General features: G+C 37.8%; 1 protein-coding gene across 15 annotated transcripts in view; it reads right to left on the bottom strand.

Moving 5' to 3' along the window:
- The window catches only part of POLQ (DNA polymerase theta), a 105596-nt gene that overhangs the window by 15832 nt on the left and 73664 nt on the right, over positions 1 to 16100 (bottom strand). For 11 of the 15 annotated variants that reach the window (XR_012431665.1, XM_005548035.4, XM_065539162.2 and 8 more), the window contains 4 exons: positions 13431 to 13557; positions 12643 to 12764; positions 5149 to 5333; positions 2301 to 2412 (listed from right to left, as the gene is read on the bottom strand). Coding sequence is in view for 11 of the 15 variants with exons in the window: in XM_005548035.4 (XP_005548092.2) it covers positions 2301 to 2412; positions 5149 to 5333; positions 12643 to 12764; positions 13431 to 13557 (546 nt within the window). In the remaining 4 variants the exon portion in view is untranslated. Of the gene's footprint in view, positions 1 to 2300; positions 2413 to 5148; positions 5334 to 12642; positions 12765 to 13430; positions 13558 to 16100 lie in introns of those variants that run through there. The other 4 variants (XR_012431667.1, XR_012431666.1, XM_015446380.2 and 1 more) reach the window with 3 other exon arrangements.

Here is a 16100-nt window from a genome sequence, read left to right as displayed (position 1 = left end):
ATTCCTGTCTTCCTTTTAATAAAGGTGATTTTTTCTGGTAGTATGATTTAATTTCTTGCTTTTTAGTTTTTGTGTATCTGTTATATGTTTTTTTAATTTGAGGTTACCATGAGACTTGCAAATAATGTCTTATAAGCCTTTTTTTTTTCTTTGAGAAATAGTCTCACCCTGTCTCCTGGGTTGGAGTGCAATGGCGCAATCTCAGCTCATTGCAACCTCCGCCTCCCGGGTTCAAGCGATTCTTCTGCCTCAGTCTCCCAAGTAGCTAGGATTACAGGCACCCACCATCATATCCAGCTATTTTTTGCATTTTTTGTACAGATGGGGTTTCACCATGTTGGCCAGGCTGGTCTTGAACTCCTGACCTCGGGTGATCTGCCTGCCTCTGCCTCCCAAAGTGCTGGGATTACAGGTGTGACCCACCGCACCCAGCCCACTTTTTAACTTTTTGTTGTTTCTATTTATATCTTATTATACTGCCAATGTCTTGAAAGGCTTTTACAGTTATTTTTGATTAATATTTTTGTCTTTCTATTTAAGATAATAGTAGTTTATATATCACAATTACAATGTTATAATAGTCTGTGTTTCTCTGCATACTTACTATTACCAATGAGTTCTGTACCTTCAGATGATTTCTTATTGCTCATTAACGTCCTTTTCTTTCTAATTGTAGAACTCTTTTTGGCATTTCTTGCAGGACAACTCTGGTGTTGATAAAATCTCTCAGTTTTCATTTGTCTAAGAAAGTCTTTATTTCTCTTTCATGTTTGAAGGATATTAATATTTTTGCCAGATATATCATTCTAGGGTAAAAGCTGTTTTTCGTTTGGCACTTCAAATATGTCATGCCACTGTCTCCTGATCTGTAAGGTTCCCACTAAAAAGTCTCCTGCCAGACACACTGAAGCTCCATTGTATATTATTTGATTATTTTCTCTTGCTGTTTTCAGGATCCTTTCTTTATCCTTGACCTTTGGGAGTTTGATTATTAAATGTCTTGAGGCAGTATTCTTTGGGTTAAATCTGTTCTACAACTTTCTTTTACTTGAATATTGATACCTTTCCCTAGGTTTGGAAAGTTCTTTATTATCCCTTTGAACACACTGTCTACTCCTATCTCTTTCTCTACCTCCTCTTCAAGGCCAATAACTCTTAGATTTTCCCTTTTGAGGCTATTTTCTGATGTTGCAGGTGTGCTTCATCCTTTTTGAATGGATGTCTCCTCTGTGAATTTCCAAATAGCCTGTCTTCAAACTCAGTAATTCTTCTGCTTGAATAATTCGGCTATTAAGAGACTCTGATACTCTTCAATATATCAACTGCATTTTCCTACTCCAGAATTTCCGCTTGATTCATTTTTTATTTTATTTTATTTTTCGAGATGGAGTTTCATTCTTGACTCCGAGGCTGAAGTGCAATGGCATGATCTCGGCTCACTGCAACCTCCGCCTCCCAGGTTTAAGCGATTCTCCTGCCTCAGCCTCCCAAGTAGCTGGGATTTACAGGTGCATGCCACCACGCCCAGGTAATTCTTGTATTTTTAGTAGACATGGGGTTTCACCATGTTGGCCAGGATGGTCTCGATCTCTTGACCTCGTGATCTGCCCACCTCGGCCTCCCAAAGTGCTGGGATTACAGACGTGAGCCACCATGCCCAGTATTGCATTGTTTGCTTCAGTATCAATGGGGGTAAAGGACAGTGCTGATTTAAAAAGAGCATAAAAGAAGGTTTTGTGATGATAGAGTAATGGTTCTATATCTTGGTTGTGGTGTAAATTTTATGACGATATGCATTTGTCAAAATTCACAGAACTATATACCTTTTTCAGGGTGAATCTTATTATTATATGTAAATTATACTACAACAAACAGGCAAAAAAGATCATTTAAGACAATACTCAAACTGCTCCGTAACAGCAATTGTTCTCAGAATTCCCCCATATATTTAATTAGCAATTATCAGAGTTCCTAGTATATATATTCAATAGTTAACTGTTTCGAACTACAGCTATCCAAATCAAAGCACCAGTCAACTCCTAGATTTTATGGGTTGTTCACAATGACACAGTAGATTTATATCAACTGCATTTTATTATTCTGTCCCTACTTTAATGAAAAATATGAAATAAGATTATCACATTCTTAGTGATTATAAGGTTAATATTTTTTACCCTTAACAATGCCTGATGAAAATGTCTGACTAATAGATATTTCAAAAGAAAACTCCATTATACAAATTTTTTAAAATATAATATGGTAAGATGGTTGAAAAGAATACTATCTAGAAGATAAATTACCTGTGTATCTGGATTTGAAGGAGTCAATATAGCAAGCAGCATCATTTTCTTTAATGCCCATCTGCTCTCCCAAAGATTTAGCTCCCATTCCATAAATGATCCCATAGCAAATCTGAAAGGGAGTCATCCAACAAATAAAGGTTATAAGTACATAAAATGCAAATAAAAGGGTTCATTAGGATTGGAATTTCGGCAAACTTTTTATTTCACAGTGAGTCAAAAAATGATTAGATTGCTTTTGGTGGGTTAGATCCAGAGGCTGATATCCAGCAAACATCTTTTCTGCCTTTCAGCATTACTTTTTGAGAGAGAGAGAGGAAGGCAGGAGGGAGTATCAATGAATAGGTATGTGTGATCTAAGGAAAAATTTATTTTTGACTATTTGTCATTTATCCAGCAGTCTTTATAGCAACTTTTTACTCCTCACAGAACTTCATTAACTTCCACTTCAAGTGCTTAGGAGTCAGGGAAGAGAAGCATTACAAACATCCCTCTTCTTGCCCTTGAAGACTTGAAGAGTAGAAAGAGTAGGCTTCGTGACTTTATGACGAAGACGTAACTGGTAAAAAATATCCTCTTCACCTCGCAGCCACCTAAAATGCTACAACTGCAGAATTCGTTTCACTTAAATACAAACAAAAATACCTAAGAAAATTTTGGGAGTAGTGAAGGGAAATGATCTAAACAGGCCATTAAAGAAAGTCTGATTTAATCATAAGGACTGCCGGGGTTCAAAGCCTAGCTCTATCATTCACAAAATGTATAATCTTGCACAAGTCACTTAACCAATTTGTACCTTAATTTCTTCATCTATAAAATGAAGACAGTAATATCTATATCATGGGATTGTTAGGTTTAAAGGATTGCTAGGTTTTACTTGTAACTGTTTAGGAAACTGACATAAAGCAAGCTCTGTATACATATCATTAAATAAAATCTAAAAAGATAACTCGCACGATTATCAGAATTCCGAAAAAAACTTTCAGCATAAGCTAGCTAAAGTCTACCCCCATCCCCACGTTTTTTAATATATTGAGAGAGGGCTTTTTTCCTTTCCTTTTTCTCTTTTTCACGTTTTGTTTTGTTGTTACTACTGTTGTTTTTTTATCTCATGTTACTTAGTGCTGTCTGAGATCTCAGCAAGGCTCAGGGATTAGGTGGTTCGGTGCATGGTGATACAAACAAAAACTGGAATAGCATGAACACTCTTAAATCATGTGAGAATCTATTAAATAGAAGCAGCTGTCTCCGGCGGGGAAGTGTGTTGGATAGGAAGTCAGGGTGCTCAAGTTCTGGCATTCTGAATTTATTCTGGCTCTACCACTTACAGCTACATGACCTTAGGCAAATTACTTTCTGTGCTTCAGTTTCCTCCTCTATAAAATGGTGATGGTAATAATAATAGCTATCTCATGGGTTATGAGAATTAAATATGGGAATATTACCTATTTTACCTAGGGTTTGATTCTTGCTAAATGCAGGATGCCTCTGGGGATTAAACAGACAGAGAGGACAGAGCTGGCTTTTTAAATAGTGGAAGAAACAAGTGTTGGTGCTAAACAGGTGGTTAGAGAAAGTGTTCCATGCTTGATGAGCCAGTCAAGAAGTACAGCTGTGAGGCTGGGTGCCGTGGCTCATGCCTGCGATCCCAGCACTTTGGGAGGCCAAGGTGGGAGGATCACTTGAAGCCACGAGTTCAAGACCAGCCTGGGCAACAAATTGAGATCCCACCTCTGCATAAAAAATAAATAAATAAATAAATAAATAAACAAACCCTACAGCTCTGAGGAATTAGAAGTGTAAATGTGAAACAAAAACACAAAAACAGCAGGATCTCAGAGTACGGTGATGTGCATTTACATCAGCTAGCAATCCTACTGTCTTGCAAATGGCATCAGATTTCCCACGAGCCATGTGGTAAGAAAGCATCAGTGTTAATCCAGGCCAGGAAATGGCATAAATGTGGCCTTTGACTTACTCTTTGCCTAATAAGTGGATTAACTAACCAATAACTTCAAGAGCTAAAAAGCTATCAGGTACTAACTATAATCTACAGGTCAGCAATATTTTTCAACAAACATTTAGAGACCACCTTCTATACAAAGCACTATGGCTTGATGCTATAAAAAAACACAAACACGAAAATATGGAACTTTACCTCAGAACACTTACAGACTAGAAAGATTTTTTTTTTTTTTTGAGATGGAGTCTCGCTCTGTCTCCCAGGCTGGAGTGCAGTGGTGCTATCTCAGCTCACTGCAAGCTCTGTCTCCTGGGTTCAGGCCATTCTCCTGCCTCAGCCCCCCGAGTAGCTGGGACTACAGGCGCCGGCCACCAAGCCCGGCTAAGTTTTTGTATTTTTAGTAGAGACGGTGTTTCACTGTGTTAGCCAGAATGGTCTCGATCTCCTGACCTCGTGATCTGCCTGCCTCAGCCTCCCAAGTGCTGGGATTACAGGCGTGGGCCACTACACCCGGCTTAGAAACATGTTTTTTAAGTATACACATGAGCACACATGCGGGTGCACACTAACACACACACTCTTACCACCACTGCCACAATGACATCTACTGAGTACCAGGCACTGTGACCAGCCATACAATGGCTTTAAATGCATATGGTTTTCCTGACACGAAGTAGCCTCAGATCTCAGTCTTTTTGGTTCTTTCTACTGCCACCACAAAAGAAAATATAATGAATACCATGAGATAAGCTCAGATGAAATGTGCTTTGAAAGATCCAAAGTTGGAGAAACTGTTTCTCAGTTGCAAATAATTGAGACCATTTTAAAAATTTTTTGAGTCACTAAATTCTTCTCCTTTATATTAAGCATGTTCACAAAAATCACCTGTTTTGCCTGCTGCCTCAGATCATCCCCAACAGACTCTGGCTCAATCATCTTCCATTCTGCTGCAATGCTCCTGAAAACATCAGCTCCAGTGTTTAACACTTGAATGAGACGACGATCATGGGATAAATGAGCCAAGATCCTCAGTTCAAGCTGGGAGTAGTCAGCAGCCAGTATTAAACCACCTGAAGTAGAAGTGATTTCAGAAAAGCTAGGACCAAGTTCTGTATCACACAATCCAAATTTTATATCATATAATTGAGCAGGATGACAAAAATTTAGTTCTAACTTAGAACTTTGAAATCACATGCCAAAAGTTAAAACCTTCCTCTTAACATGATGGAATTCGGCTCTGTATCTTAGGTCATTTTTTTCCATGTAGCTTTCAAGTACATATAATATGGTTAAAGCCACCCGGACATCTGCCCACTGTGGAGTGTGTTCCTCAGTGTTCCTACAGCACCTGGCACATAATCCAAAATGGTGCTTTCGTGCCTCTCTTATTTTGCTCTGAGTACTTATGAATTGGAAGCTTAATTTTCCTTTTCATTCTACAGAAAACCTTGCACAGTTGCTGGTAGATAATAGGCCCTTAACAAACGATTGTTGAATGAATTAATTAATGAAAAAACTGGTGTCCAATGTGTGCAAATGTTAAGTGGGCTGGAGAGAAATGTGTGCCCTGATTTGACAATAACAAAGTCATTCAGTGAAAAAAATCAAGTGGTCAACAGGTGAGCAAGTTATTAAAAGGATTAAAATAATTTACCTATAGATTAGAAATTGGAGGATTAGATATGCATGACAAAACAAAAACAAAGTTAAAAAATAAAAGCAGGGTCAAAGGAAAATTAGAAAAATATTTGCAACTGATATCACAAAGGACTCATTGCCATTTCACAAAAAGAGTTGTTACTTGTGGAGGAAAAGACCAACTATAAATAAGAAGTTCAGACATACTAAAAAACAAAAGAACCTTAAACATATTAAAGAATGCTCAACTTCATAAGAGAAATGAAAAATCTATGGCAAGAAACAATTTTTCTTCACCTATATTGCAAAAATTACAAAAGTCAGACAATACTCTGTGACAAGGCTAAGGAGAAAAACACTCGTACATCGTTACTGAGAAGTAAAATGGTAATCTCCTCCCCATTAGTTGGCAATTTAACAATATCTATTGAAATTAAACAGGTTTTTACTCCATGACTCAGCAAACAAGCCCACAGATTGCTGCACAGACTGCCTGCACATAGTTTAAACTGGTTTTTGTTTAAATGTCCTTATTGATAAGCAGAAGTCTCTAGTGTAGAAACATTACGGCTGGGCACAGTGGCTCACGCCTGTAATTCCAGCACTTTAGGAGGCCAAGGCAGGCATATCACAAGGTCAGGAGATCGAGACCATCCTAGTCAACATGGTGAAACTCTGTCTCTACTAAAAATACAAAAATTAGCTGGGCATGGTGGCACATGCCTATAATCCTAGCTACTTGGGAGGCTGAGGCTGGAGAATTGCTTGAACCAGGGAGTTGGAGGTTACAATGAGCTGAGATCCTCCCACTGCATTCCAGCATGGTGACAGAGTGAGACTCCGTCTCAAAAAAAAAAAACAAAAAACAAACAAAAAAAGAAACATTACATGAAAAAAGCAAGGTACACAATAGTATATACAGAATGCTAATTTTGTGTAAAAATAGGGAAAGAAAAGATTATATACCCATATTTGCTTATATCTGCATAAAGAAATACTGTCAAAATACATAAAAAACCTCATACATGTAGTAATCTGTAAGAGCTGGGAAGGATAGTGTAGATGACAGGGAAGGAAGAAAATACCATCAAAAAACATAAAAAACCTCATACATGTAGTAATCTGTAAGAGTTGGGAAGGATAGTGCAGATGACAGGGAAGGAAGCAAAGCTTCCCAATACACATCTTTTACATCATGTTGATTTCTGAACTATGTTAATAACCTATTCAAAAACAGAGATAAATACTAATTTAAAATAGAGGTTGAGCATCCCTAATCCAAAATTCCAAAATCCAATATGCTTCAAAATCCAAAACTTTTGAGCACCAACAAGATGCTCAAACGCCACGCTCACTGGGGCATTTCAGATTGTGGATTTTTGAATTAGAGATGTTCAATTGGTAAATATAGTGCAAATAAAAAAAAAAAGTCTAAATCTAAAACACTTCTAGTTCCAAGCATTTCACATAAGGGATACTCAACCTGTAAATGACCACAACTTTGGTGGACTTCCTACCACAGACAACTATAAGATTGGACAAATTATAAGGAGAAAAGTTCTCAGATGTTAGACAACAAGCCATGCAGAACTATAATCACTGAGAAGGGTAGAAAATTAGGTGAGCCACACAAAGGTCTTAGGGATCTGAATGGAGGCATTTTCCAGAATCTGTAGCAGGGAAAGGGAGCTGAAACACAGCACTCTATCTCTCTCAACTAAGGAAACAGAGTCTAGAGTTTGGGGCTTTGAGGCAGCTGGAATTTGGAGAGAAAAAAGGTGTGCATAAAAGGAGCACCAGAAATATGCACAGGAATCTCCTTGGATTTTTGATCAAATATTAAGTTGTGCAGGGAGAAAGTGCAGGGCACCAGGCAAAGAACAAACACTGAAGAAATAAATATTACTAAAGGAAGAACAAATACTGCATAGCTTTCAGCTGAACAACTACTTCAACAACATATTCTTGAATGCTAAGAAATGATCAAGCTGTAACAAGACTGAGAAGAAATCTTGTTTAAACAACTTTAGCACCAAGCAGACTCCAGAAAGGCCATACCTTATGAACAGGAATAACCTAGCCCTAGAGTGCAGGCTACTCTAAACATTTGTTAGCAAACCTTTAAAGGCCTCAAAATGACCAAGCTGATGTGAAAGTAAATTGTCTGACAAAAGAAAACTTTATATTCTATTAGTGAAGACTACAAAATCCAAAGATTCAACAAGGTGGCAACCATAACGTCCGCATACTAGCAGCAATGCTTCAGTATTTGTTAATTTAGTGTTCACTGTGGCTTTGTAGAATGCAACTACTATGAATAACAAGAATCAATCACATTTTACAAAAAGCGAAAGATCTTCAAATAACCCACCTGATATGATTTGGCTATGTCTCCATCCAAATCTCACCTTGAATTGTAACAAAACTCACACGTCAAGAGGCAAGGTGAAGATAATTGAATCATGTGGCTGGTTTCTCCCATACTGCTCTCATGGTAGTAAGTCTCACAAGATCTGATGGTTTTATAAACGGGAGTTCCCCTGTATAAGCTCTTGCCTGCCACCATGTAAGATGTCAAGATGCCCCTTTGCTTTTCCTTCATCTTCCACCATGATTGTGAGGCCTCCCCAGCCATGGGGAACTGTGAGTCCATCAAACCTCCTTCCTTTGTAAATTACCCAGTCTCAGGTAGGTCTTTATTAGCAGCATGACAACGGACTAATACACCACCAAACAATTACCCATAGATTCTATAGGTAACCTAACAGTATTGTAGATCAATCAAATTGCAAGTGTTTCTTTTTTGGCTTTGGATAAATTGTTCCATAACAGAGAAACTGCTTAATTAATATTCTGAATAGGCTTTGTCTCAGTGGACTTCCAAATTTTATTAGCTTACAAAATCAAACCAGTGACACAGATATTTTGGAATCTTTCACATTTGTCAAAGAAGAATTTTAAATAGATACGAAAAAATTGGTTTTTATCATATTGACAATGCTCTAGCTTTGTCATTAAAAACCTCTATTTTTTTAGAATTTTAAACAGGAGAATGATGTTTCCCTATTTCTTCATTCTACTATATATATAAAAAAGATTTATATTCAGTTTTCTAAATCAGACCATCAAAAGTGTTACAATACAGTTAAAATTATTTTATATATGTGTACAAATGCTGAGTCATCACTAGCTTAAGGAACTGTTGAAAATTTCTGACAATGAATTTAACAATCTTGTGTACTCTGTCAAAGCTCATTCATGAAAGAGTCCTACAAAGATTTACTGTACTCCAATTCAATATTTTCTTGAAACAAAAGAACATTTGCCAAGTATTCAGTAATCAAAGACAAAAAGAACAATGTGATTTATGTTTTTTGACTGATATCACACAGCATATATTTGAGGCTCCAAGAAAGTGAAAAATGTACTTCTGATCTAGCTAGACAGGTAAGAGAATTTATTTGGAAATGAAAACTTTTCATAAAACCAATTAATAATGGGCGGGGTGCGGTGGCTCACACCTGTAATCCCAATAATTTGGGAAGCTAAGGCTGGAGGATCACTTGAGCCCAGGAGTTCCAGACCAGCCTGAGTAACATAGTAGGACCCCCATCTCTACCAATAACAACAATAATAATAATGATAATTTTATGCATTTTTCAAGAATAAATCAATATGCAGTATAGTTTAATTACAATCAACATGTTCTATAAATTGAAAATATTAAAAATTTTTAAAAATGCTCTGATGTTGATGAATTTAGAGTCGCTTTTTTATTTAAGTAACAGTCCTTTGAATTTGACATACTATAGGTACACATCCCTAATCTGAAAATTCAAAATCCAAACTGTTCCAAAATCTAAAACTTTCTGAGCACTGGCATGATGCCACAAGTGGAAAGTTCTACAACTGACCTGTTGTAACAGGTCAAAGTTATAACTTTGTTTCATGAACAAAATGTAAAATATTGTATAAATTACCTTTAGGCTATGTCTATAAGATGTATATGAAACATAAATTTCATGTTATGACTTGGATCCCATCCCCAAGATATCACATTATGTATATGCAAATATTCCAAAATCTGAAACACTTTTGGTCCCAAGGATTTGAGATAAGGGAAACTCAACTTGTAATAATGAGTAACATAAGAGTAAATTTACTTAACTTGTATAGACATTGTTTTGTAATGGATGTTTCTGCTTCAAAGTCAAATTAATACTTCTAAAAAAAAGATGAACCAGCTTTGTCAATGCAGATGCAATTTTTTAAAAAATGAGTCTCTGGTACTCAATTCAGTTACTGGAATTTTTTTTTTTTTTTTTTAAGATAGGGTCTTGCTCTTTCGCCTAGGCTGGAGTGCAGTGGCATGATCATGGCTCACCGCAGCTGCATCCTTCTGGGCTCAAGTGACATGATATTCCCACCTCAGCCTCCTGAGTAGCTGGGACTACAGGTGCGCACCAACATGCCTAGCTAATTTTTTGACTTTCCGTAAAGATGGGGTCTCCCTTTGTTGCCCACGCTGAACGTGAAATCCTGGACTCAAGCAATCTTCCTGCTTCGGCCTCCAAAAGTGCTGGGATTACAGTTGTGAGCCACCACGCCTTGTGAGAAATACTTTCAAGTATGTTTGAAACAACTTGGGCATGTGATCTACTTTTTCAAAATATAAGTTTTATAAAATCAAGCATACCTTGCTAATTGGACTTTATTATACCTCACAGATATTGCAGTGTTTTGTTTTGTTTTTTTAAAGAAATTAAAGGTTTTTAGCAACTCTGAGTGGAGCAAGTGTATCAGCACCATTTTTCCAACAGCATGTGTTCACTGTGGCACATTTTATTAATAGTAATGCCCACATTATTTCAAACCCTCTCATTATTATCTGTTATGGTGATCTTTGATATTACTGTTATTACAACCCATGAACCACACTCATGTAAGAGTGAACTTCATTGATCAATTTTGTGTGTGTTCTAACTACTCCACTGACTGGCTGTTCCTCTACCTTTCTCCCCTCTCTCTCAGAACTCCCTATTCCCTGAGATACAATATTAAAATTAGGCTAATTAATCACCCTACAATGGCAATGGCCTCTATGTGTTCAAGTGAAAGGGAAAGTCACATCTCTCGTGTTAAACCAAAAAGCTAGAATTGATTAAGCTTAGTGAGGAAGGCATGTCAAAAGCTGAGATAGATTGAAAGCTAGGCCTCTTGTGTCACACAGTTAGCCAAGTTGTAAATGCAAAGGAAAAGTTCTTGAAGGAAATTAAAAGTGTGACTCCACTGCACACGCAACTGATAAGAAGGCAAAACAGGCTTATTGCTAATATGGAGAAAATTTGAGTGGTCTGGACAATAAAACTCAAACCAGCCACAACATTCTCTTAAGCCAAAGTCTAATCCAGAGCAAGGAGACTCTGATGTACTATTCAGCATGTCAATTGCATTTTCCTACTCCAGAATTTCTATGAAGGCTGAGAGGGGTGAGGAAGCTGTAGGGAAAAAAAAAAAAAAACAACTGATTCATGAGTTTTAAGAAAACTCTGTGGCACTCCAGCCTGGGCGAGAGTGAGACTCGGTCTCAAAAAAAAAAAAAAAAAAAAAGAAAGAAATTACCATACACCTTGGCTGGGCGAGGTGGCTCACGCATGTAATCCCAGCACTTTGGGAGGCCGAGGCGGGTGGATCACCTGAGGTCAGGAGTTCAAGACCAGCCTGACCAACATGGAGAAACCCCGTCTCCACTAAAAATACAAAATTAGTCGGGTGTGGTGGCCCATGCTTGTAATCCCAGCTACTAGGGAGGCTGACGCAGGAGAATCGCTTGAACCTGGGAGGCGGAGGTTGTGGTGAGCCAAGATCGCACCATTGCACTCCAGCCTGGGTAACAAGAGCAAAAGTCTGTCTCAAAAAAAAAAAAAAGAAATTACAATACACCACACAGACCTTCTGGGGACTCCCTTGGATAACTTTGATAGAATTTTGTATGCTGATAGTTTAGATATAAGTAAAACTAAAAATTGCCAAGCAGGGCATGTCATCATAGGTCTGAATTCACCATTGGCAAAAAGTTTCTGATGGAATTTAAATAAATTCAGATGGTTAATTGTGCTCACTAGGACTTGCCAGTTGGTGAAAGATTAAAGAACAAATATGTATACTAACAGTCGGGATGATCTGCAAGTTACATCATCACTTCCAAACGTCTTGACAACAAAAGGTTTACGACTAGAGTACTGAGGAGAGGTCAGGCAGAATGAGAATAGCTTTAGGGGCCACCCCATGCAATAGGAAGCAGCAGTGCAGAAAAAGAGAGAAAAAACATAAAAGCAAACAAGTTAGAAGGAGAGAAAAACTGTGCCCTTACAGGTCAAGGGAGAAGAGAAATTGAAGGAGGAGATGATTAACAGTGACAAATGCTGTAAACAAGTTAAAGAGGATGAAGACTGACAAAATCAACTGGACTTTGCAAAGAAGTTTATGACGTTAGAAAACATGGTTTCAGCAGACTGTTGCTGCTGAGCACACACCATAAAAGTTTTCCACAGAGCAGATCATGGAGACGATGACGGCTATAAACCTGGCACGACAAAGGAGAAAGGCAGGCTCCACTGTAGACAGAAAGATGGAGGGACCAATGCATGCTCTAAATCTCACTCATATTTCAGGCTTTATCCATGCTTTGAAAAACATTCTCACAGCAATGAGAAGCTTCAAAGCTATCAGCCACCTTACCTGGGAAAGGCACAAAGGCATGTCGCATGCTAATTGAAAATGGCATTCCTCTGTCTGCAGCTCTCTCCTCCATCTGTGCCTGGCGTCCAGGGTTCAGGCTGCAACCCTTCTTACTTTTTCCTCTGTGTTGCAAACAACATCATCAGTTAGACATGAAGCAGTCTCAAATATATGAAAAAGGTCTGATTTTCAGTAACATCAGTATTTCCATCTAAGAAACTTAATAAAACCCTTATCTGAGGGCTGGATGTGGTAGCTCACACCTGTAATACCAGCACTTTGGGAAGCCAAGGCGAGCAGATTGCTTGAGCCCAGGAGTTCAGGTCTAGTCAGGGCAACAAAGTGAGACCCTTGTTTCTACAAAAATTAACTAGGCATGGTGGCACACGCCTGTGGTCCCAGCTACTCAGGGGGCTGAAGTGGGAGGATTGCTTGAGCCCAGGAGGTAGAGGTTGCAGTGAGCTGAGATCGCGCCACTGCACTCCAGCCTGGGCAAGAGAGCAAGACTCCATCTCAAACAAACAAACAAACAAAAACAAACAAACCTTTATCTGAGACTCATTTTAAAGCTTAACAAAGACATTAGAACTTTTTTTTAGCAAACAGTCAATTAAGCATGAATTAGATTCTTTATAGATGGGACTCAGAATTCAAAATGGTCTAGGACAGAAATGGGTATGTCTGAAACATAAAATTAAGCTAATTTCATTTATTTGTCTAATAAGCTATTTTGAGCCATTCATACTTAAAAAAGTTTATTAATACAGATACAGAGAAACAGTGCCTACCTGCCCATGGGAAGTAGGCCTTTGCCTATAGCTTGAGAAGGTGGGCTTTCTCCTACTAGTGTTGGCATTTTGATTTCAAAATCTCTTGGCACATTCTGAATATTTGGTTCTGTAAAGGTTATTCGTCCTAAAATCAAGCAGAATAAAGATATAAAATTAGAAAAAAAATCTGGTATTTGTTTTAACAGTATTCACATTTCTGGATTATCTTAAAAATGCAGACTATCAATGCCGAACTGAAATAAATTTACATTTAAATATTTTTCATCATGTTCATGTGTCTAACAATGATAAAATAAGTACAAGACCATCCCAAAATATACGAATGTATGAATTGGCTACAATACTATGTTTTACACAGAAAACAATCTCACAATGAGAAGTAATTTGATAAACTGAACTATTCCTATGCTAAAATGAGTATCAGATTTCAGCCCTATAACATGTTAGTGGCCAGATTCGTGAGTAAAGGCTAATCAAATGGATCTTAGGAGAAACAACCACTGAAGCTTCTAAAAAGCCCATCACTTTCAGACATCATCTGGCTGTTTTTCTTCATCATTATCATTCATTAAGAGAATCAACAATAGTACTGACTAGAAGTACTGAATCAGGTGAAACTTGAATCAGGTGGTTAATAGTAAATTTTCCAGTGAACAGAAAGCTGTTTTTTTTAAAAAATGCTTATAAGCCTGGCCAACACAGTAAAACCCCGTCTCTACTAAAAACAAAAAAAATTAGCTGGGCATGGTGGCGGGTGCCTGTAATCCTCAGCTACTTGGGAGGCTGAGGCAGGAGAATCGCTTGAACCTGGGAAGTGGAGGTTGCAGTGAGCTGAGATCATGCCACTGTACTCCAGCCTGGGCAACAAAGTGAGACTCTGTCTCAAAAAAAAAAAAAAAAAAAAAAAGCTTATAAAACCTTTATTTCCCAATATATTTTACATCTTTTGTTTACTTATTGGTTGAATTTCTCTAAAACATGAAAACATGTTAAGTATCACTCCAAAAAAGTTTGAGTAATTTTGTTACTGTGATTTTTATAACACTATCAGTAACACTAAAACTCTATTTTATGACACACTCTTCATTGTAACAGGCTGTCTACTAGCTATGTATAACTCTATCGTCTTCTGATAAACCAGACATTTTAAGTGACTTGGACATTGTTTTTCTGAATGATCCCCTGATATTATATATTTGTCATTTAGCTTTTAGCACAAAATAAGTGCTCCATCAATGATAACCTTTAACATAATTATTGTCATTAAATGGCCTGTGCAGTGTTACAAAGCTAACAAACAGCAGAGGAAGGCACCCAAGGCTCTTTTTACGTCAACACATTGTCTTCTTTTCTATAACACTTAATATTCAGCACACTACTCTGGTCTATTAGTTGAATTAATGAGGCAACACTGGCAGACCAAAAAAATGGTAAAAATAAATTACAAAGAATGAATATATAGCTTAATGGACATGAAGTATATTCATGAAATGGCTTTGCTATGCTTAAGCTTGTATTTCTAAATATTATAAAAGTTATAAAATATTATTAAAATACATTTCTAAATTCACTAAGTAAAATCAGTAACAAAATCAAAATAAATGTTGCATATTTATTTGTTCTTTACAAACAAATAACAAAGCAGAAGGCCTATTACTGATTTTACCTTCTGCTTTGTAAAGAACAAATAAATGTGCAACACCATTGAAAATTCTACGTTGCTGGGCGTTATGGCTCATGCCTATAATCCCTGCACTTTGGGAGGCCGAGGTGGGTGGATTATGAGGTCAAGAGATCGAGACCATCCTGGCCAACATAACGAAACCCTGTCTCTACTAAAATTACAAAAATTAGCTGAGGCAGGAGAATCGCTTGAACCCAGGAGGCAGAGGTTGCAGTGAGCCGAGATCACGCCACTGCACTCCAGTCTGGCGACACAGTGAGACTCCATCTCAAAAATAAATAAATAAATAAATAAATAAAAAATAAAAATTTAAAAAAGAAAATTCTAGGTTGATGTTGTCTTTTCATCCCGGAGGGTTTTATTTTACATACGTTTATATTATTAGCAAATGTTTCCTTTTTTTGTTGTTGTTGAGATGGAGTCTTACTCTGTCGCCCAGGCTGGGGTGCAGTGCCGCTATCTCGGCTCACTGCAAGCTCCGCCTCCCGGGTTCACGCCATTCTCCTGCCTTAGCCTCCCGAATAGCTGGGACTATAGGTGCCTGCCACGATGCCCAGACTAATTTTTTGTATTTTTAGTAGAGACAGGGTTTCACCATGTTAGTCAGGATGGTCTCGATCTCCTGACCTCATGATCTGCCCGCCTCGGCTTCCCAAAGTGCTGGGATTACAGGCGTGAGCCACTGTGCCCGGCCTAGCATGTTTCAAAGTGAAATTTAAATACTAACAGGGCAAGATATCACTAGGATGGGACAAGTTTAGAAAGTTTAGAACAAGGGATAAAGCAAGTAGAGAAAAGCAGCGCCTCATGAAGCTTCCGCACTAGGTAACAGCAGCAACTGATAGTGAGCGCTTTCTAGGAGCCATGCACTATTCTAAATACTCTACATCTATGAAACTATTTAATCCTCAGAATTACCAGGTGAGGTAAGACTGTTATTACCTTGTTTATTTGTTTATTGGTTTATTTATTGATTGACTGAG

The sequence above is a fragment of the Macaca fascicularis genome, chromosome 2 (assembly GCF_037993035.2).
Source record: "Macaca fascicularis isolate 582-1 chromosome 2, T2T-MFA8v1.1".
Taxonomy (NCBI): domain Eukaryota; kingdom Metazoa; phylum Chordata; class Mammalia; order Primates; family Cercopithecidae; genus Macaca; species Macaca fascicularis.
The sequence above is the reverse complement of the archived record's forward strand: the minus strand, read 5'-3'. Positions and strand labels throughout refer to the sequence as shown.